This window comes from Mycteria americana, chromosome 3, assembly GCF_035582795.1.
Source record: "Mycteria americana isolate JAX WOST 10 ecotype Jacksonville Zoo and Gardens chromosome 3, USCA_MyAme_1.0, whole genome shotgun sequence".
Taxonomy (NCBI): Eukaryota; Metazoa; Chordata; class Aves; order Ciconiiformes; family Ciconiidae; genus Mycteria; species Mycteria americana.
In genome coordinates this window covers 34,345,188-34,371,169 of record NC_134367.1, presented here as the reverse complement: position 1 = coordinate 34,371,169, position 25,982 = coordinate 34,345,188, and the positions used below count along the sequence as shown (strand labels likewise).

The window sequence follows — 25,982 nt, the reverse complement described above, 5'->3', positions numbered from 1 at the left end:
CAGAGTAGTTCCTTTTAATTAAACCACACTAATTCATTTTAAACCAACCTTCAGGATCAAAACAGATCTTAAATTGAGTGACTGCACATTGCCATAAATCCTTGTCCTTTTGCACGGCCATGTCACCTCGACTCTTGTGTGGCCACAGCAGGCTGCATTCACTGGTCTCCCTGCAGCCTAGCCTAGAGCAACAAAATGGAGAAAAGAGGTGGCAAGCTAAGCAGGAATGGTCAAGGAAGAAGGTCAGCTGCTTGCTGGGTAGGGTTTGTAAAAAATTTGGTAACTTTTTGTTGATATTCTTTACTACAAAGGTAAGGAACTTTGGAATTATTTTTTTTAATGGAGTCTAGTTTACAAATACGTTTCCTTTTCAGGAAGAACTTTTTTTAGCAGCTCTTTTTATAGCAAACAACTCTTTGCTCCACCAGCAGCCTATAATTTAAAAAATATTAATAACAAATAGCAAGCTTATATCTTGCCTTTGCTGTTTGGGATCAGCATAGCCGCATACAGCTTACCCTCACCTGGCCGGTTTCCAGCCTGACGGCAAACCGGGACGCGCGATGGCCCCACAGGCCCAGCCGCCCCCGGCCTCCCGCGCCTCTCAACTGACACTGCGCAGCCCGAGCTTTGGGAGTGGGGATAACCCGGCCTGCTCTGAGGAGAGGGAAGGGCGGGCACGCGGGACGTGCTATTTGGTTTCGATTTGCGGGAGAGGTGCCATTTTAATTCAACTCGAGGGGAAATCAAGCGGTGGTGGGTGACGAGGTGGTCTCACATTGCAGCTATCGCCTTCCACAGCGCGGCGCCGGCGCTGCCCCGGCCCCTCCATGGGAGCGTGCTGGCGAACTCGCTCCCCGCCTGCCTGCGGCTAAGGGGCGAACGAAGCCGAAAAGGGCACGATGCGGCGGGCACCGCCTGCCAGACAGCCCGGGGCCGGGCCGCTCCCGCCGGCCCCGAGACAGCGGCGCCCGGACCCCTGGCGAGGTGGGGGGGTGGACGCCCGGGCGAGCAGCGGGCCGCCATCTTAACTATGGCCAGCCCTCAGCGCGGGTGGGGGACGCCATGTCTGCTGAGGGCGGCTGCCTGCAGCGGCGCCGCCGGGCAAAGGGCTGCCCGCCCGCCGCCGCGGTGCGCGTCCCCTGTGGCTGGGCCGGCCGGGCCCGCCCCGTCCCGCCCCGCCGGGAGTGCGTCCAGGGCGCCGCTGGCGCTGCGCTCGGCTGCCGCGGGTTGCTGTGGGGACGGGGCGCTGCAGGTGGGCCCCGAGCCCGCGCACTCGCTCTCCGCGAGGGCGGGTAAGGCTGAGCGAGCGCGGGGGCGCCGGGAGCGGGCAGGCAGCCCGGCGGGGCGCGGGGCCGGGCCAGGGCCGCCCCGGGCTGAGGCGCCGCCGCGATGCCCGGCAGGGCTTGATCCGCGGCTGAGGAGAGCCCGTGCTTAGTTCTTCCTCTCCTGTCCTTCGCGGAGGGAAGAGCGTAGCTGCCGATAGAAGTAAAAACTCAAACGGCCTCCAGGAGAAGGGCCTCGCTTACGGGATCCTCGGTGATAATCGAGACGTTTCTGCCCCACCTCGGGCTGTAGCGCCCCAACAGCACGGGCTGGGTCTTCATCTGGTGCGTTCCTGCTGCCATCCTGGCAAGCGGGCCCCGAGAGCAGGTGCCGCTCCTGAGGCTGCGGGAGTGCAAGGGACAGGGCTATCAGTAGTCCAGGGCTACGGGGAGACTCTGCCTAAAGGGTTTGCGTATAGGATGAGCCAGAGGCTGGGATTTTGTTCTTCACAGCCTCCAAAAATAGGTGGCCCTGAGAAGCTGTTTTCATGTGAAGTTGCCTCTGTGAGGTGCCCTAGATTTCAGTGGGGGATGAGGCTGCTTCTCCTTTGCCTTTTTCTACAAACAGAAACGTGAATGCTATCACCAAGGATGCGTAGCAACACTCTGCTCACAGGAGGCCGTGAGCAGTAACAACAAACTGTTGGCCACTGGGTTTGAGTGCCTTGTTTTCTTGCATGAAGTACAAAGTTTTGCAAGAGGTCAGAGGTTTGAAATGCAGGCGGCAGAGTTGGTTAACCTGTTAAGGTGGGTCAGGTCAGTTGCTTTTCTTTATTGCTGGCTATATTATTATATTTAAACAATGAGGCTACCCATCTAACGTGAAGAGCGATTAGCAGGATCAAGAGTCACTCAGATGCTTTTTTTTCTCTGTAATTTGTAATATCACCAGACAAGCTTCATGCTAAATCATAAGATCATAGAGTAACAGGCTGGAAGAGGCCTTCAAAGCAGAGCTGACCTCAAGAGTTGCACCAAGTTGCTTGGGGCCTCCTCCAGTCGAGACTTGAATGAGGAGCTCCTTTGCGTAAGTACTCAGGTTCCTGAAAGGTAAAATGGTTGCAGTCAAACTGGCCGTATCTGTTAACTAACCTGCAAGGCTTTCTCCATGTAGAAGGGAGCACATGCTAAAGGCGCTTCTTTCCAAAACAGGCTAATTACAAGCAACCTGTGCACAGCTGAAAGCCTTGGGAGGAATTTGGCAGGATGAAGCCCGTCATTGTGGTGCATGGTGGAGCTGGCCGGATCTTTAAAGAACGAGAAGAGGGAAGTCGTGCTGGTGTTGTCAGAGCTGCGCTGCAAGGTTATGGTATCCTGAAACAGGGAGGCAGTGCTTTAGATGCAGTTGAGGAGGCAGTACGATCAATGGAAGATGATCCTCATTTTAATGCAGGTAATTTTTCAAGAATTAAGTGGGTTTAGAATCATCATGTATTTCAAGTGTTTTGTCCTGATGCTTCTTAAAATGCTAGTTTGCATTTTCTTTGAATTATGCACGTTGCAGTGGAGTAAATACTGGTATCACAAAATAGTTTATTTCTCTATAATAAAATAGCATGGTATGTACCATAGTTTCTTGTGAGCACACTTAAGCAGATGAGCTAGTCTTTTATCATTTTTCAGTGTTTTATACCTGCCATTTCATTCTTGTGCTGTAGTATTGCTGTTCTGTAAATCTTCTGTTACTGTGCTGCATCTTCAGTTTTAAGATATGGACTCCTTAATGGAGTATATGTTTAGTTAATGTTCATGTTTAAGGCACTTGAACATAGCTTGCAGCAGTGTTTAAGCCTTAACACTTGACCTGTACCTATGGCCAGAGGAATACTGTTCTTGTGGATTTTAGGTGTTTTTCTCTTAATGATTGCAGTTAGTGCTTTAGTAAATAATATTACGGAAGTAATGCAGTAATGGTATATGAGTCATGAATTTATACAGTGAGGGTTCATAACTGGATTTCATAACGATTAATGTTAATTAATATCAGTAGTTGAATATTTTTCTCCTCTTTGTATGACATCAACTTTATTATTTTGATGAATTTCAGTGAAAATATTTCCCCACCCCCACCAAGGTATGTCAGGAATGAACATGGAAAGAACGACCTGTCAGTGTTCAGTGGTTTAGAGAACATAGCTATTAGTTATGTGCACACTTAGTTCGCAGAGATATACTTAGTTCGCAGAGATTCACTTGTTCCTTCTCACCTTGTAATTGAGAGCGAGGGAGAGCTTTTACTTCAGATGAAACTTCCAGTGTTTTGTTACTGACTTGGGTTGAACATCTTGATTTTTTTTTTTTTTTTTTTTTTTTTAGAGGATTCAAGCTGAAATCGTGAAGCAGACTTAGAGGTGCGGTGTGTACTATTATATAAATAATATCAGGACGGCATTCTCTCATTTAACTTTTACTTTTTTTCACCTGTTCTCTAAATCAGTCACTAGCCTTTAGGACTTAGTTTTGGTCAGGTCAGTAAATCAGTATCTATTTGGCTTTTGGCCCTCTTTATGCTTCTGGGTTATGTCTCAAAATATCTCTTTGGCGAGAGAATTTAGATTTGCTATTTTAAAAATGCCAGCTACTTCAGGGCAGGAAAAAATCCTAATTCTTGGGAAGCATCTCTTCAGTGATGTTCTGCCTCACATTAGGTGTCCAATGTTAATGTGGAAGCAACTTCAATATAAATTTAAGCTTAAAGATTGTTTACATCTCTTTCTTAATCATTCCATGTAAACAATTGCATACTTTCTTGATTTCTTATACGCTAGTTTTGATGGTTGTGTAAATCAAAATTATTTAGATGGGAAATACATTTTAGCTCAGTGTGACTCTCAGTGATGAAAGCTTACTTTTTAGTGATCTGTTTAGGCTCATTTATTTAACTTGTACGCAACAGTCTGAAGCATTTGGGCACTTATCCTAAGTAGGATCACAATAACTAGCAATATTCTGTGTTTTGTATACAAGCTTTTTTTGACCTTTATGTGAAATCTTGTCACTAATACGGCTTTTTCTGAGCCATGCTCTCTCGTAGTATGCTGTCATTGAACTGACACCTGTGAGCAGTGTATACTCCTCTAAAAATGATCATGTCATTTGAGGGTAGGACCTTAGACTCTACCGTATCCAATGACTGGTATACAGTTATAACTTAACATTTTGCATAACATACAAAGTGCAGTATGTGTTTGTGACACGCTTTTTCATGGTCCAAGGTCACATCCTTAATTAAATATATGTTGAATTATTTTTTGTCTAAAGGTGTTTACTTCAGTTTGTTCTAACAATATTTATACCTTGTTTGTAGTATATTAAATGAGCAATTTTTAGCAAAATTTGCTTAAACTGGAGTTGAACCTTAAGCCCTTGTTCAAGTTTGACTACGCTGATGTAAATGGCAAATAGTCTGCTAATCACTTACAGATATATCTAATTGTGTTAACACTCATTAGATACAGCTGCTTTCATAGCTGGCAAAAATGAGGTGAAAGCTATGTGAAGAGGGCCTTGATTGGAGTGGCTGTTTAAAACTCACCGTGTGGTATTTATCTTTGTAAAAGAAAAATCAGGTTTACTGTAATATTTTCTAGGAAAACACAGACATTGCTAAGAGACAACAATAAAGTTTGGGAAGAATGGGCATAACGATCAAGTTGTGCCCATTTTTGAATGATAGGGTTTAGCCATGCTGTGTAGATGCGTCTTGATGTAGGCTTGGTGGAGGGGCTTAGAAGCTATACTGTTGTCTAAAACTACCGTTTTAGTGACTTGTGCAGCATAATGAAGTCATCAGATTCTGCTTGTGATGAGGAAGTGGTCTTGGTTATATTTTCTTTGTGTGATTTATTAGACTAGCAGTATTAACTAGGTTGGTGTGAATATTCCAGATATAAGAACTGTCATTATAGTGATCCCTGCACACTCTTTCCTCCTCAGCCTTTGCAGGACAGAGAACAGATCTATCTATCTGTAGATACAGGGAACTGGAGTACTACTCTCAGTACCCCTGCTGTAATTTGGCTGATGTCAGACACGTATTATTTGTGTCCCCTTAGATTTTCTGTCTTTTGTTGTCTCTTTTTTTCCCTGCCTTGGCTTTACAAGTCAGTCAAACTTTTTTTTCGGTGCTGCTGCCAGTGGATACTGTGGCCTCAGAGGCAGGTAGTCCCTACCTCTTGTGCTGGAACGCAGGTGAAAAGACAGTCTGTAACCACAGAAGGAAGGATTCATCCTACCTCAGATAACCTGAAGTTTAGTATCTAGCCTTCCTGTGCTGGTCAGTGGAATGAGAAAGGATAGCTATACAGCTCTCTGAGGCAAGTGGGATGAATTGTTCTTGGAGGGCACTTCTCTTTCTTCACCGACTGTAAAAGGAGGCTTCTGTAGGGAGCTGCCTTTGACTACAGGATCTGTCTGCAACTGTGTTCTGCTCAGGAATTTTGGGAAATCCTAAGATGTATCCCATGAGAGATGTCCAGTAGACAATAGGATACTATTAATGCAGTGATGAAGGGGGCTGGTAGACCTTCCCCTGGAACCATGGTTCTGGTCACTGGTACTTGAGAAGGGGGTACCCTAGTTCTAGTGAGAATTTGGTGATCATGAGCTAGAGAGCCTACCTTGTCAAAGGAAGCTAAAAGAGCATGGCAGGGCTTATCTAGGAAAACAAAGGACATTCCTTACACTAGCATAAAGGAGAAGCTGGAAGAATGATGTTAACATGGGTGGCACAAGGAAGTTACCTATAAGCTCCCCACAGATCAGTGTAGTCTAGAAATTAGCATGTTGTGAATGATGCAGGACTGAACTCTGCAATAGCTTATACAGTCAGAGAGGGGCAAAAAATGACTTTCTGGGGGCAGAGTTCAGGCATGTCTGTGTGTGGCAGGGGGAGTTTTGGAGATAATAGGAGGAGGATTACAGGATTTTGTTGCCTCCTGTAACAGGGGATTTAACTTCATATATTCACGTCTGAAGTACATTGGTATAGAAGTCTTATGTCAACAAATATTAACAGTGGTTTCTGACCTGCTTTAATGTTGGTTTAACAGAAATAAAAAAAACTTGTTTAGCTCTGTACAATGTTCAAGTCTTTCTGCCTGAGCTACTGTGTAAGTCTGCCGTGTTTTGTTTTGTTGGTTTTTTTTTACTTCAAGTTTAGTCTTCTCCATCCTTATTGGCAAGGCTTGTGCACTTGATGGCTTACAACTGATTATTCCCCTGTGATACAGTTATTGGCATTATTAAAAAAAAAGAGTATTTGCATTGTCTCATTTTGTATCTCATTAATTTTCAATTAGGTTAGTGATAGCACTGATAATTGTAGAAGAAAACTACCCAACACTTTATTACTTGTTTTCTTTTTTTAATTCCTTCATCTACTGTTTTTATTTGGTAATGAGGAACTGGTTATTTCAAGCTTTTGTTGCACTGGTGAGTGGACACTTCTCTACTGCTCCATCAATTTTGGCAGTTTCTTGGAATGCTATGTGACACAAATCTGTTGACAGGATTGAACACTACACTATTTTGTTGGGTTATGTTGTATTCTCCTTTGGAAGAACTGTAAAGGTAAAATAGCTTTATGTGCACTTGAATTGATCTGGGGGATAAAGAATTCTGTTCATGATTGTTCATCATTTTAACTTTCGTACCTAGTATATCATTTTGGATGGGATTAGAAGTGTGCTTTTCATCTTACAAAAATAAAATTCAATTTAAAAGTAAATGTTGTACCCTGTGACACTTCTGTTAAGGGTTGGATTTTGTGGTTATACTCAGCAGTGTTTCTGCTGTTTTGTTTGTATTCAGGAGATGCTTTCACTAAGTCGGACAACAAACTGGGAAAGAGAAAGTTTGCTTGATGAGATCTAATAATTGAATCACCTGATGGTTAGCTGTTAATGACTTTCTTTTTCCTTCCTCCCTGACTTTTTTTCTTTGTTCTTTAGGCCATGGTTCTGTTCTAAATGAAAAAGGTGAAGTAGAAATGGATGCCATTATCATGGATGGAAAAAATTTAGACTCTGGAGCAGTATCTGCAGTTAAATGTATAGCAAACCCAATAAAACTCGCTCGACTTGTCATGGAAAAGGTATGCTGAATACGTACTTGAATGTGAAATATTTTTTTCCCTTAGAACTTAATCTGGTATATTGATACACCTCAATGATGATGTTTGTGTCGTGCTTTAAAGCAGGAAAGAAGGGAGAAATGGATGGTAGTGTTAGGAAACTATGGTCATGACGACCATGAAGAACTTTTATTTTAAGGGGTTTTGACAGGTATTTATTAAAAGTAGCATTCTAAGGAAACATAAGTTCTGCCGTGCAATTGGAAGCTGAAGGAGAAATTGACCTATGCATGTTGATCTTCTCTTGCTCCACAGCTGGTGTTCAAGATTTTAGGGGGTTTTTTGTTCACTTGTTTTTGTAAAGCTTTTATGCTGTCACTGAGTCTTCTCCTTGATCTTGCAAGATTAAAGTTGGATAATGTACTGTTGACTTTGCAATGACATGGAACTGAATTAAGGACCCAATAACATATTTGGCCATGTAATGTAGTCTTATGTTGTTCTAGGTGGCCTTCTTCATTGTGACCTAATCGGATGGTAGCCTTAGTGCAAAGTCATGGTCTTCCAGCAGCGCAATAAAATAGACTAGACTATTTCAGTTGGAAGGGACCTACAACAATTATCTAGTCCAACTGCCTGACCACTTCAGGGCTGACCAAAAGTTAAAGCATTTTATTAAGGGGATTGTCAGGCCCTTAATAACACTGACAGGCTTGGGGTGTTGACCACCTCTCTAGGAAGCCTGTTCCAGTGTTTAGCCACCCTCTTGGTAAAGAAATGTTTCCTAATGTCCAGTGTAAACCTCCCCTGGTGCAACTTTGAACCACTCCCATGCATCCTATCACTGGATACCAGGGAGAAGAGATCAGCACCTCCCTCTCTGCTTCCCCTCCTCAGGAAGCTGTAGAGAGCAAAGAGGTCACCCCTCAGCCTCCTTTTCCCCAAACTAGACAAGTCCAAAGTCCTTAGCTGCTCCTCATAGGACATTCCTTCCATCCCTGTCATCAGCTTTGTGGCCCTCCTCTGGACCCATTCAAGGACCTTCACACCCTTCTTAAATTGTGGGGCCCAGAACTACACACAGTACTCAAGGTGAGGCCGCACCAACACTGAATACAGTGGGATAATCACCTCTTTATGCTGTGTTTGCACCCCTGTGTTTGCTTTCTTGGCTGCCAAGGCGTGCTGCTGACTCGTATTGAGCCTGCTGTCGACCAGCACCCCCAGATCCCTTTCTTCAGGGCTGTTCTCCAGCCACTCCTCTCCCAGTTTAGACTTGCACCCAGCATTACTCCATCCTATGTGCAGAATCTGGCATTTGGTCTTGTTAAATTTCGTCCTGTTAATCATAGCCCAATGCTCCAGTCTATCTAGATCCCTCTGCAAGGCCTCTTGTCCCTCAAGAGTGTCAGCAGCACCTCCCAGTTTGGTATCATCAGCAAACTTGCCAATGGTGCATTCAAATCCTGCATCCAGATCGTTGATAAATATATTGAACAGGACTGGCCCTAGAATTGAACCCTGAGGAACACTGCTGGTGACTGTTCACCAGCCTGATATAGCCCCATTCACTACAACCCTTTGAGGCCAGTTCTTCACCCAGCACACTGTGAACCTGCTCATCCCCCAGTTGAGCAACTTGTCCAGAAGGATGCTGTGAGGGACAGTATCAAAGGCCTTACTAAAATCCAGAAAAAGCACATCCTCCGCCTTCCCTTCATCCACTAGGCAGGTGACCTTATCATAGAAGGCTATCAAATTAGTTAAACAGAGCTTTCCCTTTGTGAACCCGTGTCGACTGTGCCTGATCATTGCATTATTCTTTAAATGCCTTTCAACAGTATGCAGTATAATCTTCTCCATAATTTTTCCAGGAACTGAGGTTAGACTAACAGGTCTGTAGTTTCCTGGGTCTTCCCTCACACCCTTTTTGTAGATTGGAATAACATTGGCTAGAAGATAACATTAGCACTATATGATTGTGACAAATTTTTCCAAGAGAATCAAACTTACCAGGGCAGCAAAATGGTTATTACTTGACCTTCTATGTAAAATCAGTCCCCCCTTACTCCACTAAGAAGTCCCTCTAATATCTGCCACAGTGGACATTTCTCGTTTTTTAGAAATGGTGCAACTGGTATGGCTCAGGATGGAGTAGGTCATTTGTGTGATATGTGCATCTGTTCTATCATTACTAGACTGTGACAGTGATCAAAAAGTTTGTACTGTCTTTAGAGTTCACATTTTTCATCCTGCTAGTGCAGCTGCCCAGTTATTGAAAAGGGTTCGTATTTGCAAAAACACTTATTAACAAAGAGGATTTATGGTTTTTTTAACCTTTCAAAGTTACTTTTGAGGAAACAAAACCTCTTTTGGTGATCTATAAAGATGGTTGAAACGTTAATTTGTCCTCAACAGCGTCTAAAGAAGATAGGAATTATTTTTGCCCTTAATTGGAGGATAATTCTGCTTTTAAAATCAGAACTTTTCACTAAAGTATTTAATGTAAATACTTTTTAAAACGTATGTCTACTAGAAAACAATATTAAAGCTTGTGATGAATAAGCTTTTTGTTCCTTCACATGGGATTTATTCTGTCATTTAGCTAGAACAAATAAGTATAGCTGGTAGACAGCTTCACAAGACCAAATTTTTCAAAATTTGAGAATATAAGTGGAGGGTTGGGGGAGAGATGTCTTCTAGCATGTTGGGGGAATGTTGTGGGGTTTGGGTTGGGTTTTTTTACTGTAGATAACTTCTTTTAATGCCCATTGGTCAGTTCAGATGAACTGATGGTTTTTTTTTTCTTCTCCATGACAAAATCCCATTTAAGTCAACAAGAATAAAGTAAAACAACACTGTTGGTTTTTGAGAACATAACTTTCCAAAGTGTTTTTTAAAAAAACAAAACAACCCCCAAAACAAGAAGTCTCCTTTGTCTTTCTTGTCTATTATAAGGTCTTTCTTGTCACTGTGTGGTGCTTCTGATGCCCAAGAATGTTGAGGCTAAATTTGAAAGGAAATCATAAAATTCAACTGTACAGGACCAAGTATAATGGTATAGCCCTAAACCCATGAAATTTTGTGGTAAAACTCTTTGCCTAGATGCAAAACATGCTGTGTAGATGACAAAGTTCAAATGTAAATGTTAGCTTAAATTGCTTGATCAATCTTGAGGTGAGTTTCTGCTGCTTCTCTGTCAGGTATTATAAATGGGAATACCAACTGATGTTACTCTTCTGTTCATCTTGGACAGGAATTTTGGGACACCAACCTAGGCTATTTCACAGTACTTTTCAGAGTGTGTTTTGTTTTGTTTTACTGTGCATAATTAAAAATATTTTTAACTTTGTGACCCATGGGTAATAAGACTGTAGTTTTCCTGGGGTCCTAAGCATGTTAGGATGCTTATTTCCGAGTGGTTTTAAGATGCCTCGCTGCCTTAAGGAATTTTGAAACATGCAGCTCCCAAAACTAGCCAAACAAACAGAAAAACCCCTTCCCACCTGCTTGTAATTTTCTGTATTTCCACTGCTATTACGGAACAATATGGGCTCCATCTGGTGGCCAGAGTAGCTCTTCTAGATTGTTGTTGCACACATTTACCCTGTGTGCTGTCGCATTCTCACTGGGCTCCAACTTGTCCAAATTAATGGAGTAGAAGAAAGGAGGGCACCAGAATGATTTCCATTCATGATTTACTATGTTATTGAACACAGCAGCCTCTAGAGGTGGAAGGCTTTTAGTATGTTAACTAATTCAACAAATCCTTGAGAAAGCAGTTAAATTCCTTTTGAATTATTCCTGTTTGTAGTAAACAAAAATAGAATGATACATTGAAATGGCTTTTTTTTTAAATGGGGCATGTAATCTCCGTTAGGTCCAACACTTCATTTGATGGGCAACTAGTGAACATTAGAGCACTGATTCATTGGTATACATGAACTGTGTATATGTTTTTTCCTACTATATCATCCCTCCTTTTACATTAGATAAAGGAGAATTTAGCTTAGAACATAGACTTCTCAAGGCAAAGGTGGAAATATTTGCTGTGCTCTGCACACTGCCAGGATTGTTAAATAAAGAACTGTGATGGTCTGAATTTCAGGCCAGCTGCAGAAATTTGGGGGATTTTTCTCTTCACTGTTTCCCATGAAATTAACTAAACTTGCCAACATTTCTTGTTTGTTAGTAAGACCTCTGGAACCCTCTTTCCCACTTTTTTTTTTTTCTTTTTTGTCCTTTTGGATTACTTTGTATAAATGTGTCCCAGAAAAATTAGGCACTTAAGAAAGTTAGCAAACATATTCATGAAACTGTAGAAGAAAGATGAGACAGAAAAATGTGCTTTTGGGTTGTTTGGCAATGTTCTACCATCTCTTTTGACGGACAAGATATATTGAAGAGAAAAACAAATAAAATTCTCCTTAAGATACCTTCTTTTCAGTGAGAACTGAAAAAAAAAACCAACAACCAAACAAACAAAACCAAAAACAAAGCCCAAAACACCAAAACCCAAAGCTTATTCTTCTATATGCAAGTATTTCTTGCTTGTGCAGCTCAGGAAGGTGGGTATGTTATCAGAATCTGCATATGGAAGGGAACCCTTTGAAAAAGTTTTAAGAAATAACTTCAATTTTTTACAATAAAACTTTGATTTTTTTTTTTTAACTTATTTAAAAGATGATATATAGTCTTAATTGCTGCAGAAAGCAAGTGATGGGAGGACACAGCAATAAAGTCAAAAGAAAAGTTCGATGTATTTCCTAAAAATCACACCAAAAAAAACCCCAAACCTAGTTTGAATTATTGGATCGTGTGCCTCTGGTGGTTTAGTGGCAGAGGGGGGCAGTATTGCACAAAGAAGTTGGCTTTCAAGTCGGAAGAACACTTCAGCTTTTTTAGAAACAGGTAAGTCTTTTATTGTCTGGTAACATCACTCAGCATGTAAGCCTATTGTCCACTCTTTCACATATATAGAGGACTTCTTCCTTGTAACCCTTACTCTTGTTCCCTAAAGCAATACTCTCATGAATTGAGGACTTAATTTGTCAGTAAAAGGACATTTAAATTCTCAAAAATGTTTGATGTCAGGGTGACCACATGTGTGCATGACTGTTCAAGAATGTTTTTGAAGCGTAGTCGTGTTTCCTGCTTGTGTAAGCAGCTGAAGGGGTTAGTGCAGAGGCTGTAATAGGCTGCAGCAGAGCTCAGTGTCTGTGGTTTGGGAAGAGGTTCGGCTCAACCCCTTCAAAACAGTGCAATGCTATGGGTTAGTCATAGTAGTGATGGCTTGTCATTGCTTTAGAAATCAACAGAAGTTGATGGTTTGCGACATCTTAAAGTCTGAAGCTTTGTGACTGTAAATGTCCTGCAGAATGCAGCATGACACAGAAATGCCCAACTTCTGGCGTCCTCACTTTAGGCTGAGAGCAGAGTGTGTGCCACTGCGGTCTCCTACTTGGCTCTGCAGGCCTGCTGCCTCCAGCATCGCGTGGTTCTACTTTTTGGACCTCTACCTTTTGGTACTTGTGTGCTGGGCTGCTGCATGGACATAAAAGCTTGCTTGAAGTTAGCTGCTGTGCTCTGAAATGAGTCCATACTCTATAATCAGACCACTGCTCCTCCAAAACCTTCCTGGGCTCTGATGAGCAGTTAACAGCTGTGTAGTGGTCCAAGAAGGTGATGCTTATTTTTGGACACAGATTTAAAAAAAACAAACAAACAAACAAAAAAAACCCACCAGATTTTAGAGATCCTACTAAAGTGTAAGGATTAATGAAACATTTATCTGGCAAGTTTCTCTAAAATAGGAATTAACCAAGCCATACAGACTTTGAAGCATGGAATTAACTAAGGTTGTTGACTTAAAAACTGGTCTAAGTGCTTTGCTAAATAAAGGAATCAAAATAAGGCTTCTGCAAATGTTGTTAGAAGAGAGCAAACATTTTTTGTCAAACCTGTGAGAATAATATTCAGTTCTTAAATTTGAAATTCTGGGTCTATAAGAGTAGCAGCTAGTTGAAGGAAGTATTTAAAATAAAATGGTTCAGCTGATGTTAAGAAGCACTTTAGTGTATGATATTTACATTTTTGGGTTATTTTATTCTTACAAGATGTAATACCTTCAAACAGAACAGGGATTTATTTACCATTCTTTCCTTTTGAGTAAAATCCTGCTAGATCTCTTAGTTAACTGGACAAAACAGTTAGTTAAGTAGTGATTTGGTGATTGACTGGGAACAGTACAAAGAAGTTGCATGCAAATTAGCAAAAGAGCAGGTTTACCAATTTTTCTTTTCCCAATTCTTTCTTTTCCTATATATACTAATATAATAAGTATTAAATAGATAAATGCAATTCTTTTCTACTAATGGTGAAAGTTTGTATCTGTGTTTTGGGGAGCTGAAATTTTTTTCATCTAGTAGAAGAGGATATAGGCATAGAAATCTAGGAAGTTTAAAAATAAAACAAAATTCGGAATTTTTTTTGTGTGGATACTTCTAAAAATAAGAGCAATTACACAAAACTACTCAGTACAAGGGAAAACAAGAATTGTCAGTGAATCTCTTGTCTGTCTTCTGCAGACAAAGCACATGCTGCTGACTGACCGTGGTGCACACCTGTTTGCTCAGGGCATGGGTATTCCTGAGACTCCAGGGGAGAAACTCATAACTGAGAGATCCCGGGACAGATGGAAGAAGAACCTCGAGCCAGATTCCAACCCTGAAGAGTTTCAGAAGTAGGGGTTTTGTAAAATATTTTTTCTTTTTAAATTCAAGTAATTTAGTTTGTGCTATCAGTTAAAAAAAAAAAAAAGCTTGTAAGCCTGTATTCAGGCTTGAGAATACTTATTTCTGAGTGTTACATGGTTTGATACAGTCTTCACAGTGTATCTTCAGTGAACGTAATGAAAAATCAAGCTTTCAGTGAATTTGCTCAAGTGTAAGTGGCTGGAACAAACTTGAACAAACTTGTTGATGCTTAAGAAAGTTGTCGGTCACTTTGACATAGCATAGATTTTGTGGCATTAATAGAGGACAAAGTTAGAACTTGTTATTGCTCTTAAAATCACCAGTTATGGAAGTGCACAGAGCAGCTTTACAAACAGCAGGCATCACTTTGTATAGTTCTTTTCCACAGAGGCACTGTGATTTTAAAAAAATCTCCAGTCCACATTTTAAAACAAGTTCATGAAAAATAAAAATTAATAAAGCTGATCTTGGTTAAGTAGATGATCAGATTTGTTTTTAAACTGGATTAGGTAGTTAAACGACATCAGATTTTGACCAGTAACTCCTTCTGAGTGCTGATTGTGGCTGTTGGTTATTGTAGATAGGAATGAAAAAATTGACCAAGAAGTTCAGTGTAGTGGTGGGTGTGAAAAGAAATGCTACCGGATGATATAGCACAACAGCAAAATGAAAGTCACTTGAAAAATAAGCAAGTCTCATATAAAGTGGAGAGGAAGGTGAGGTGGGTGGGAAAGGAAGGAAAATCATCAGGTGTCAAAAATGTTTTTATGCCTGTGAGGTAGGCATAAATACTAAATTGGTTTGAGCTTCCATTTGTATGTCAATGGTTGTGGCATAGGAAAACACTGTATTACATTACATAAACAATGTATTACATGTTGTTCATCTGTTCTGTGAACTAGTAGTAATGAGAGAAGCAGAGCTTAAGAATTTGCAGATCAAAAGGAGGAAATTTCTTCTGTGGGCATGTTAATTAAAGTCCATTAAATGAGGCTATAAACTACAAGCTATATGTTACTTTAAGTAAATTGCTAGAAGGAAAAACAAATTCATGAGGCAAGTGTAAATATGGTCTTGTAAACAAAGTGAAGTTGCTCCTTGACCATAAGGTCTCAGTCACAGTTCATCTTGTATCCAACAGAAGTTTTCTTTTGATCTGTGGTCTATCCAAGGACTTTGTGTTATTATAATTCATTATGAAGAATTCTGAGGGTGGCGTAACCCCTACTGCCACTTGGTCTCCTGAATATATAAGTTGGAATGGCATGGCATCTGAGTCACCATTCATTCTTTATAACTGCTTAATTATTTTTTTTCTTATAACAGTGTTAGGCATCTTCAATTTCACCATTGTCTTCTTCTGGAATATCTGATAATAGAAGGCTTGTGTATTTCTGAAGGGCTCAAGACTTTTTCTTGTCTTAGCCACGCTGTTCTTTTTCCAACAACCAGTGCCCAAAACATCAGCACAAATTCACAAAGTTGAAAACAGGTCTTTTTTTATGCAAGCCCGTTTGTTCCTGTATCTCACATGGAATGTCCTTTTTCCCTGTTATGTCCACAGTGATTATGCAGAAACTTGCCTGAGACGAACAGGCAGAAGGTGAAGTAGTATTAGGCAGAGGTAGCATAATACCAGATCACACTAGGAATTTGAAGGTTGGTGTGTGCTTTACTTACAGTCCTCTGGTCCTAACAGCATTGGAAACCTTGGGGGTTCACAGCTTTCCAAGGAAAGTTACGTGTCTCCAGAAGAGAGACCTTTCTCTTCTGCTGGTTAGAAGTCTGCATTCATTTATGTTAAAAGCCTATGATTCCACTGCACCTACAACATGGCATCTTGCACACCTTTTGCTGAGAATAAGGTGTGGTTTGTTTTATTTTCAGTCTCTCACTCCGAAGATTCCGACCATACCCTTGTCAAGAATTGCTGCAGGTTGCCTGAGAACCCCACAGAAAGGGGATTGAGGCTGGCTGTAAGGTAGTAGATGGGCTACTAGTCCCTCTGTGAACCACAGTGCAAGAGTAACTTGAGGAGGTATTAACTAGAAGGACCCTGACAGCAATTGACAGAAAACCCTACTTCTGATGCAGGCCTAAGAGACAAAATAGCAGATGTTTTATTAGTTGAATGGGGACAGAAAAGTACATGTAACTTCATGGGTACTGGATAATGGAAGATTTAGACAAAAGGGAATGAACAAATCCAAGTGATCCATTCTGTATCACAGTATATGCAGTACATAAGAATAATTCTTGATTGAACAAAAGCATTACTATAAATAGCATCCTCTGGTATACTACAGGTACTTGTTGAGATTCTTACTACTACCACTAACAATAGATGGTTATAATACGATATTTCTACTTAGACAGTTTTGCCTGCCTTGGTAACGTTTCTGAGTCAACTAGCTATGCAACAGATTGTTTATATCTTCTTTGCCTTTGTTCTGAAGGTGAACAAAGAAAACATGTGACACTGAAGCAATAAAAAAGTTTAAAGGGACAGTAAGAAATAGAGTGTAGTTGTCTGTTTGCTCTACTGCAGATAAGGTATGTCAGACACATTCACTTTGTAATTTATCGCTGATTGAGCTCTTGTACCTAAACAGATAGCTGCTGCGTATGTGATCTGTGTACTTTCATTATTCTCACAGTTGCTTAAGGTAAATACATACCTAGAAAATGTACATCTGGATGCACCTTTCTTAATTTCTCAGGAGGATGTAACTTTGGTTGAAGGGTGCCACAGGAGCGTGCAAGGGAGTACTGAATTTACTAATGTTCTTTTCAGCAAATCATTTGTAACAGATGGATGGGTGGGAAGCCCATCTGCACCATCATATCAGTTTGAGATGAGGTCCGTCGCCACATAAATGTCAGAGCAGTTTGTAAGGCCTGTGATTCATCAGTCAACTTTGAATTGCTGTGAATGAAGTGTAGGGACTGACAGTATGATATTTTACATAAGCAGGAGGGAACAGGAAGTTGGTTCTCTGAGAAATTGACTGTGGGTTTCATGGTACAGAAAGACTTTGTCTGACTTAATCAGCTTAGATTGGGGAGGGTTGTAGAGAGACCCTCACCGGTGCCCAGGCAACTTCCAAAGGTGTTCCTGTTCCAGTTGCCTGTTGGGCAGTTCCTTGAAGGATTGTTACAAATTCTTTTCCTCCATGGAGGGATTTAGATTTTTTTGGTATAGCTCTCCTAGCCAGATACTGTTTTATGTTCCTACATGAATTGCCAAGATTGGAATATGTGGACACTCAAACTGTTGCTTCTTGGTAATGTCTTGTTTCTCAGTGCAGCAACTGTTACAGTAAGTTACAATAGCCTTTTTTTCTCTGAGTATGAATACACATGTATAATTTAAGCAGCCTATTATATATGACTTTTTTGTGCTGAAGAAATAAAGCAGTAGTTGAGACTTTTATTTTCTTCAGTGCATGAAGATTTTTAAGCTGATGTGTGGTTTCAACAGATTCTACTGGCCAAGGGATTTAAACCTCAAGATTGCTTAGCTACAGAGTACAAAGATGAAAATATGTATTAATGATGCGTTGTGAACAATACTAGTTGAAAGGCACATAAATAACCTTTTTTTTTTTTTTGTGGCATTCAAACATTCAGGGGAATAAGGAAGAGGAAGGAGGAGGAGCAGGAAGGAAATGATTCAATGCATTCATAACATTACTCTCCTTTTCTGTATTCACTCGTTTACGTGCATTGTCATTAATAATTCCGGTTAGCCTCCCGTTGAGACAGTGGAGACAATTCTTGCGTATTTGAGTTGCTGTTTAGGGGAAGGTTGTGTGTCAGGTGTGTCACAGCCAAAAAACTACTCCAGAACTATTATGGCTAGAAATATTTCTGCCCTGCATGCTTTTTGTTTTGCAGGTTTTTTCTTCCCCAAGTCAAAGTTTCCATGCTATGAAGGTAAACAAGTCGTGGTGGGAGATAAAAAAAAATTGAGTGTTTGCTACTCTATTAAATATAAACCTATGAGAATTGTTGCATATTGCTTATTATCTTTGTAATGAGAAGCATGGTAAAAAATAGCTTTATGATGAGCAGTAATCTTTTTGCAGTAATCTTTTTTTAAAGCTACCTGGAAAATAAATGCAACGTGCTTTGGCAGGTATGCTTTAATTCTACTTAATTTTGTGAACTGTTTTTCTTGGCAGAGACCTTGGAACAGTCGGTGCTGTTGCTATAGACAGTGAAGGAAATGTAGCTTGTGCAACATCCACTGGAGGACTCTCTAATAAACTGATTGGCCGTGTTGGTGACACAGCATGCATAGGTATGGGGTGTGGGGTCTTACCTCTCATTTTTTTGTAGGTATCTCATTTAAAGAAAGAAAAAAAGAAAAAAAACCCAAAAAAGTATTACACATTCTCCTTTTCATTAGTGAAATGAAACATAAATACTGGTACATCTGAAACTGAGGTCTAACGTTCAAATGTATCAAAGCTCAAGCTCCTTAACACACCATGGAGACTGCAAGTAAGGATTGGGAGTAGAGGTGTAGTGCTGTCACTGTTGTCATCATCCAACACTTTTCTGTCTGGAAAATGGGGATGGGAATTTCTTTTTTCTGTCCCTTCCTGAATGCTAACACTTTTTTTTCTGTGTTTCCTTTCTGTTCATTCTGATAAAGCTCTCCTTTTGTACATCCATGCTTACAGCTAAGTCAAAAAATGTAGCCTGTTCCATACTAAGATGCTGTTTTCTTGATACTTAAGGAAGTAGGTGTAATTGTAATTACTGTTCATTATATCAGTGAGCCAGAATTGTAAAATGACTGGCAATGTTGAGTAAATTCCTGTTCTTAGAGAGCCCTGATAAGACTGTCTCGGAGCCTAACAGATGCGGTGTGGAATAAAGAATATATTTTAAGAGATCTCTTATCCAAGTATAAAGAGACACTTGAAATCCTTTTCCCAGACTTGTTCCTCTCATGGGACAGACTTGCCATTTGATTGCTTCAGGGTTCTACCATACAGTTGGGATTTGGAAAATAATTATTTTTAGTAAAACATATCCCAGACTCAAATAGCACTGCTGTTGGCAGTACATGATTATTATAAAACTAATACTAACTTTCTCTTGCACCCTGAGTTGCTAATATTTTGGTACCCTCTGCATTTCGACTATGATTTTCAGCTTCATTTCTGACTGCAGCCTTCTGACTGCAAATACCCTTCTCTTACGTAGATCGTTTTCAGGGCTCCTATAGTATGGGACATAGGTCTGTGAAGGACAAGTGAAACTGGGCACTGTTGAGCATATTCCTTGCAACTTTTGCTCTTACTAGACATCTGCAGGATTGGATACAGAAATGCTAGCTGTCCTTTTAAATATTAGAGCCTTCTGATGGAGGCTCTGACAGACTGATTGTGGCAGTGTTTTTCCACATGTAAATCAGGGTCCATTGAAAGGGTCTGATCTGATCAAGAAAGTACAGAAGGGAAGAAATGTTCATTGCTCTTCTATGCCTCTTTCCCCTCCCCCAGTACCTCATTTATAATGCTGTGGTATGTTCCTCCCCAGCTCCTGGGAAATATTTTTCTTTAGGAGATGTGCTGGAAACATGGGTGTTGAGCAAGCAGAAGCTTGGTGGGGAACAGGGTATGGAATGTGCCAGCAAAACAAGGATGGGGGGAAAAAAAGGGGGGGAGGGGAGTTCAACAGAAGAAACGCTCTGCTTGTGGTGAGGACTTGCAAAATTCTTCAGGGGTGCTTCATGATGCTTCACTAGAGCCCAGGCTCTTCAAATCTCCTATCTGCTTTTGCTGTTGCCAAAAAGTTCCCCTCAAACTTCGGTCAATTCACCAATGTCCTCACAAGATCTTCCTTCATATCTTCTCAATTGGTAATGTTGTGTGACCTGGCATTCTGCATCCCATCGCTATCTTGCTGATCCTCAATATGCTGTCCCTTGCTGTCCCAGAAGATACTTTTGCCCATCCCTGTGAAGTGTTGGCCTGCTTCTGCTTCTTGTACGACAAGCAGATCACTAGACTTCTAGCTCATAACTTGGCAACTGACTTAATCCAGCTGTTGTCGATCTCTCTTATATATTTTACTTTTCAAACTGAGACAGAAATGAGGAAGAAGTTAGTTACTGACACTTTGCTCCCAGAAATGCCAGAACTTTAGGAAGAAGTGTTTGGTACTTATTTTAAATAATGCAGAGCTTGTAAATTGTATTACAGAATAATGCCTTCTTTTTTTTTTTTTCCATCTGAAAAGGAAGTGGAGGTTATGCTGATAACCGTTCTGGTGCCACTTCAACCACAGGACATGGGGAGAGCATTATGAAAGTGGTCTTAGCTCGACTGATCCTCTATCACATGGAGCAAGGTATATTCCAAACTTCCTGTAAGCTGAAATAATGAGGATAGGAAACATTGCCTAATGACAGGTTTCAGTTTATGTACTATCATCCTAGAACAGTTGTCCGAAGAGTTGTTCCCAGGGGTATGTGGATGGGTCACCTCTCTTTAAAAACAAAACAAAGTACTAAAGTATTAAGAAAGCTAAAATAGCCTTAAGTGGACAGAAATTATCTATGCTGCTTGATGTTTAATCATGCTTTGGCTCAATGTACATTGAAACAGATTATTGTCTACTTTGTTAAACTGAAGTTCTATTTAGTAATTTTTTCCCAATTTTAAACTAAAATTTTGTGAACAAAGAAATAGAAAACAAGTAAAAGCAAGATATTTTTCAGGAAGCAGTCAGTAGGGGAGGGCTAGAGGTAGATAATCAGAGCTGAAATAAGAAAGCATAGAATATCACCTTTCTAATAAACTGTAATAGTTTTTATTTTAACAACTCTGATTATAGCAACAGAAATGCTTTTAAGACGTTTTAACTATGATTTAAATTTTAATTTTGTTTTGGAAAATGTACTAAACTGACTGAGTGGGTATGTGGTAAACAGCTGACGCAGTATGTCTTATGTGACTGTAATATAATCTGACTGTGGGATGACCGTTTGGAGCTTTACCTTCATGAGTTAGTCTGTCATCTAAACCCTTGATTATATTACAGCCTGTAAACGTAGCCAGACAGCATACTTGTATTGCATGCAATTGAAGAACCATTAATATAGATATCACCATTATTTTTAGAAAGCCATAGCTTTTGGACAGTACAGTGTAACTTGCTTTGAGATCAAACGAACTGGAAACAGTTGGAAAACTTTCAATTTACATTTTCATTGGAGAAGCAGTAAGTAGAGGGACAAGTAACAGCTGAGAATATTTTTGTTATGCTTTATAGAGCTGTTTGCGTATAATGGGTACATTTCTCTGTAAATCTCTTGGCTAATGTGATAGTTTCAGCATACAGATTCAACCTACAGATTATTTCCCAAAGCTCTAACATGTTATGATCTCCCTTTACTCTCTATATTATGTCCCTGGCCATTCAATTTGTGAATGGCCTTCTAAGTTCTATTTAGACTAAACTGTGTAAACGAGTTTCTTCTCTGGCTTGAAGTTAACTGCATTGCAAAACCTATGCATTGATAGCAGTTATCTGGCTTGTGATAAATCAGTATGAAAGGCAAATGAGGCTCAAATTAATTTTTTCTTTTTTTAAAAAAAGAAAAGGAAAAAAGAAAAAGAACCCGCATGTGTGCATGTTTAATTGGTTTGCACTTGTTCACCCTGCCCATGCTTGCTCTACCTTCATTCATTCTGCCCAGAAGTATAACTGAGCTGCCAGGAAAATACGTCAGCAATAGACTCCCCCTGCCCCTGGTTCCATGAAGGTGCTGAAAACAAGCCCTCAAGGAGTTATAACTTTTTTTGAGTCCTTGAACAGTCAACTGAAGCTGCATATTTAAGAACAACTGTAGAGCACTTTCATATGAACAGCTATTCAGTAATTCGCATAGTAAATATCTTCTTTTGGACCAACACTGCAAAATTTACTTCCATATTTCAGGAGTGAATTGCTTTGCCAGTCTTAACAGCTGCTGGAATCTCTGTCTTATGGTGGCAGCTGTTGTCTTGATGAAAAATCAAACAGTGAAATACTGACCCTTTGAAGTCAGTGCCACTGACTTGAATAGTCACAGTGTCACCCGTAACGTCAGAGAAAGGAGCTTTATCCTGTCAGTCACCAGTGCTGTGAATAATTCTGACTCTGCTGGTTTTGTTTGGTTTTAACTCAAAATTTGCAGGGAAGCCATGAAGGTCAGTTTTTGTTCTGCCACTTAAGCTGCATAACATTACCAATGGTTTATATCTTAGAACAATTAGGCCAAGCCAACTGCATTCCTGAATATCTATTCAAACTTGTAGTGAACAAATATTCTGCAGCTATTACAGGCCTGTGTGTATGATCAGATAGTAGCTGGCCTGTGTGTATGTACACATTAACTTTGGTTTATTTAGAAAATATTCCTTTTAATATTAATTAAGTGTAATGAAAAGACAAAGTTGCTTTGCTGGTCCTATCTCTGATGTCTAGTACATTCAGTCCTCATCGTGCCTGATACTTCCAGAAGTTTCAGGAAGAGTAATGCTGATACCTGCTTTTGATGAATTACGACAATGCAAAGTACGTGCGTTGAGTTCCATTGTGGCCAGTGGACTTGGAACATAGATGATGACTGAAATTTTGGATTGTTTTAATGTGGGAGTTTTTTTTTCAAATTGTAAATGCTTTAGAGCTAGCTTGTGACAAACCTTTGATGGAAAGCTTGCAGATTGGCATTTTTCCCTTCAAATGATGGCATAAGAAATGTGTCTTGAACCACAGAGTTTGAGTCAGTCTATATCAAACACTGAAACTGAATTACAATCTGAAGCTATTTAAATCCTGTCTTTGTAGCAGCACCATACCATAGCAGTTATTAGCAATTGTCCAGAGCCTTCCTATAAACAGTTCCTTTGCTACACCAGAAATTTCTTGCCAATTTAGTTGAAGGAGGAATTGGATTCAGCTGGCTCCATGTGGAGTGGTGAAACATGGAGGGAATTTTAAAACTTATTTCAAAACAGATAGCATGAAGTTATCTTCTTGTTCTTTTCAGGAATGTCACCAGAGATGGCTGCTGACACTGCATTAGACTACATGAAGACACGGGTTGGAGGCTTGGGGGGTGTCATTGTTGTTAACAATTCAGGAGAGTGGGCAGCAAGGTTCTCCACCAAGCAGATGTCCTGGGCTACTGTAAAGGATGACCAGCTGCATTATGGGATTTATACTGGGGAGAGGCATACAAAATCTGTTGATGAAGCACTTGCATCTGAAAGTGAGGGATTCTGAGAATGAAGAAACATCGACTGAGGAAGAATTAAGATCTCCAGGTTTTATTGGAAGACAATGACAGTTGATTTCATCTTTCTGAAAGATCTGTACTCTTCTGATTGGTTGACAGGCATTGCCACATTTACAGTCAAAATGAAATATGGACATAGTTCTTCAGCAGTCATGGATATATGTAGTGTTTAATAATACCTTCAGGAAGTCAGCAAGATCCTCCTTTTCCAGATAAGAAAGAGAAGGGTCAGTAGGTTTCTTGGTTAGCATGCCTTAATCCTACATTAAAGGGAGCCTGAGTTTCAGTAGCAGAGGAACTCCTTTCCACACCCATTCTCAAGAGACTGCTGCCAGGATGATTTGAGAGATGGATACCTATTAATTAAAAACTGAATTTGGAAAATTGCATCACTCTCCAGAGTCTTTTGAGCGGTCATCCCATGATAACAAAGTGCTAACTGTCAGTGAAATACCACCAAACAGCAGTGAAGAGTTAAGACTACGTCATTGTCACAGGCTTGAGGTAACTGTCAGGGGAAATAATAATGAAGCAAAGAAAATAACTTTTCTCCAGAGTTGGGAAATGTAATGCTTTCTAAGGAGTCCTACTTTATTCCATTCATTGGCATCAGACCTACAGTTAAAAAACAGTATTTCGAAGTGTATGTGGATAGTTAACAGGAAGGATATTATTGACTTGATATCTGGGGTAGTAATAAAGAAGGTCATGATTTCAATAAACATAAATAAACCAGCAATCTTTACTACTCAAATACAAAGGTGATAGGCACCTTTTAAGTCTGAACATGAGACAGAGATGTTGATTAACTGGAAAAATAATCATCTAAAATCAAGTGATAAAAGCAAGCTGTACTAAAATAAAACTGCCTCTAACAAGCTTCTTGTGTGAAGTCTGAAACGTTTTCTGAAGAGGTTTTCTTTTTAAAAAAAGAATTTATGTTCTGCATTACCTCTAATACAGTTTCTTCATTAAGATTTTGTATTTTTAAAGGAAAGAGCAAAATTTCTTTTTCCTGTTTTCTGACTTACTACATCATTTTTTGTGTTAAAACCGCGTAATAATTTTATGGATTTTAGCTGGTGACTAGATTTCCTGTGCAGACAGATTTGTATGTTGTAATTGCATGCCATCATACTGTGGAATGTTCCCTTTACAAGATAACCCAAATAAACATAGCAAAAATCTTAAATCATAGTTTGAAACTACTCATACCTGTGTCCCAACTACAATAAGCCATGTTATTGAGCTGGCTCATACAGAATGGTAAGGTTGCCAAGGCTGTCTAACCTGCTCTCTGCTTTGATCCGTGGTTTATTGGATGTTGCAGATGACTGAATGTGGACAGTGATGGTTCAAGAGTAGATGGCTCGTGCAAAACATAAGCATGGAGTACTTGCGTTTTTTGTTCCACAGGAGATAACGTAGAAGATGGCTACTACTATCTGATCATTTGCAGTTTATGAAACAGTAACAGTATTTAAGATGTGCTCATCTGTAGAGAGAAGTAGTCTTCTGATTAAAAATTAATTCATTTCCCCTTCTGTGTGTGAGATACCAATCCTACAGGGCCAGGCTGTTCTCTGGAAAAAAAAAAGCAGTGTTAGGTTAATTGCCAGAATATCAAGGCAGTCGAGATTTTTGTGGTCAGAGTTCTCCTTTGTTCACCTCACCTGTCTCTAGTGCAAGATCAAATTCAGGACAGGCAGTAGAAAATACGATCTCCACAAGTTCTGCCAAATTTTACTTTGCAGCACTGTTTTGATGAAATTGCTCAATGATTTTTTTTAATGAAAAATAATCAAACTTGAAGGATGTGTTTTAGAGCTAAATCATGATACATAGGCATGGATGTAGGCTATACACAAGAGAAGAAGAATACAGATATCTTGTCTTATATGTGCTTTATCAGATTAAAGACTCTGTACAGGGCATGGTCCCAGTAACCATTCCTTTGCTTGAAGTAACTGGAGAGAGGAGCATTTAGCCCAGTATTACTGCTACACCTCGTGTATCGTCTTTGTCAAGCTCTGTTCTTATGTTTTCTGAGCGGATGCAAGCCTGTTCTGGTCACGCTCCAAGCTGACCAAAACCCAAGTGATGGTTAGTGTAGCAGCAAGCATAAGCTAATACACCCACTGGGGGGTTTATTGGCTAGGGTTTGGCACTATGCTAACCTGGACAGTTGGCTTTTGGTTAGCTTTGAATAAGTTCACATCTCCCCAGAAGGTACCATCAACCGCAGCAGCAGTACAGATACGATCTCAGGGCTGTCAGAAGGAATAGTAAATGGTTACTGTGGTTAATTCACCTCAGCTGTTCTCAGGAATATAATGTAATAAATTGCTGGCACTTAACAAAGAGCATTATCCTATATATGTTCTATCGCTCATCACCAGACTAGCTGGGCACCTTCCAACAGTGCATTAAGCAGTGTGACTACCATCTGGTCTGCATGATTTGTTCTGTCTCGCCCACTCCTTGGTAGCATGCTCTATATTCCTGTCTTGTGAAAAAGTATCTGGTTT

General features: G+C 40.2%; 1 protein-coding gene across 6 annotated transcripts; it reads left to right on the top strand.

The window, feature by feature from the left end:
* Window positions 1–1,033: 1,033 nt before the first annotated feature.
* On the top strand, window positions 1,034–24,623 carry ASRGL1 (asparaginase and isoaspartyl peptidase 1). Of its 6 annotated transcripts, none has more exons than XM_075498183.1 (7): window positions 1,034–1,053; window positions 2,478–2,718; window positions 7,277–7,419; window positions 13,986–14,140; window positions 18,338–18,456; window positions 20,409–20,519; window positions 23,206–24,623. In XM_075498183.1, the coding sequence occupies exons 2-7, from the start codon at window positions 2,532–2,534 to the stop codon at window positions 23,439–23,441; spliced, it is 951 nt and encodes a 316-aa protein (XP_075354298.1). In that variant the 5' UTR covers window positions 1,034–1,053; window positions 2,478–2,531; the 3' UTR covers window positions 23,442–24,623. The 6 variants fall into 6 exon arrangements, with proteins under 6 accessions (XP_075354298.1, XP_075354294.1, XP_075354299.1 ...); XM_075498179.1 differs by lacking the exon at window positions 1,034–1,053 and adding an exon at window positions 1,183–1,295; XM_075498182.1 differs by lacking the exon at window positions 1,034–1,053 and adding an exon at window positions 1,188–1,255.
* The last annotated feature ends 1,359 nt before the right edge of the window (window positions 24,624–25,982 follow it).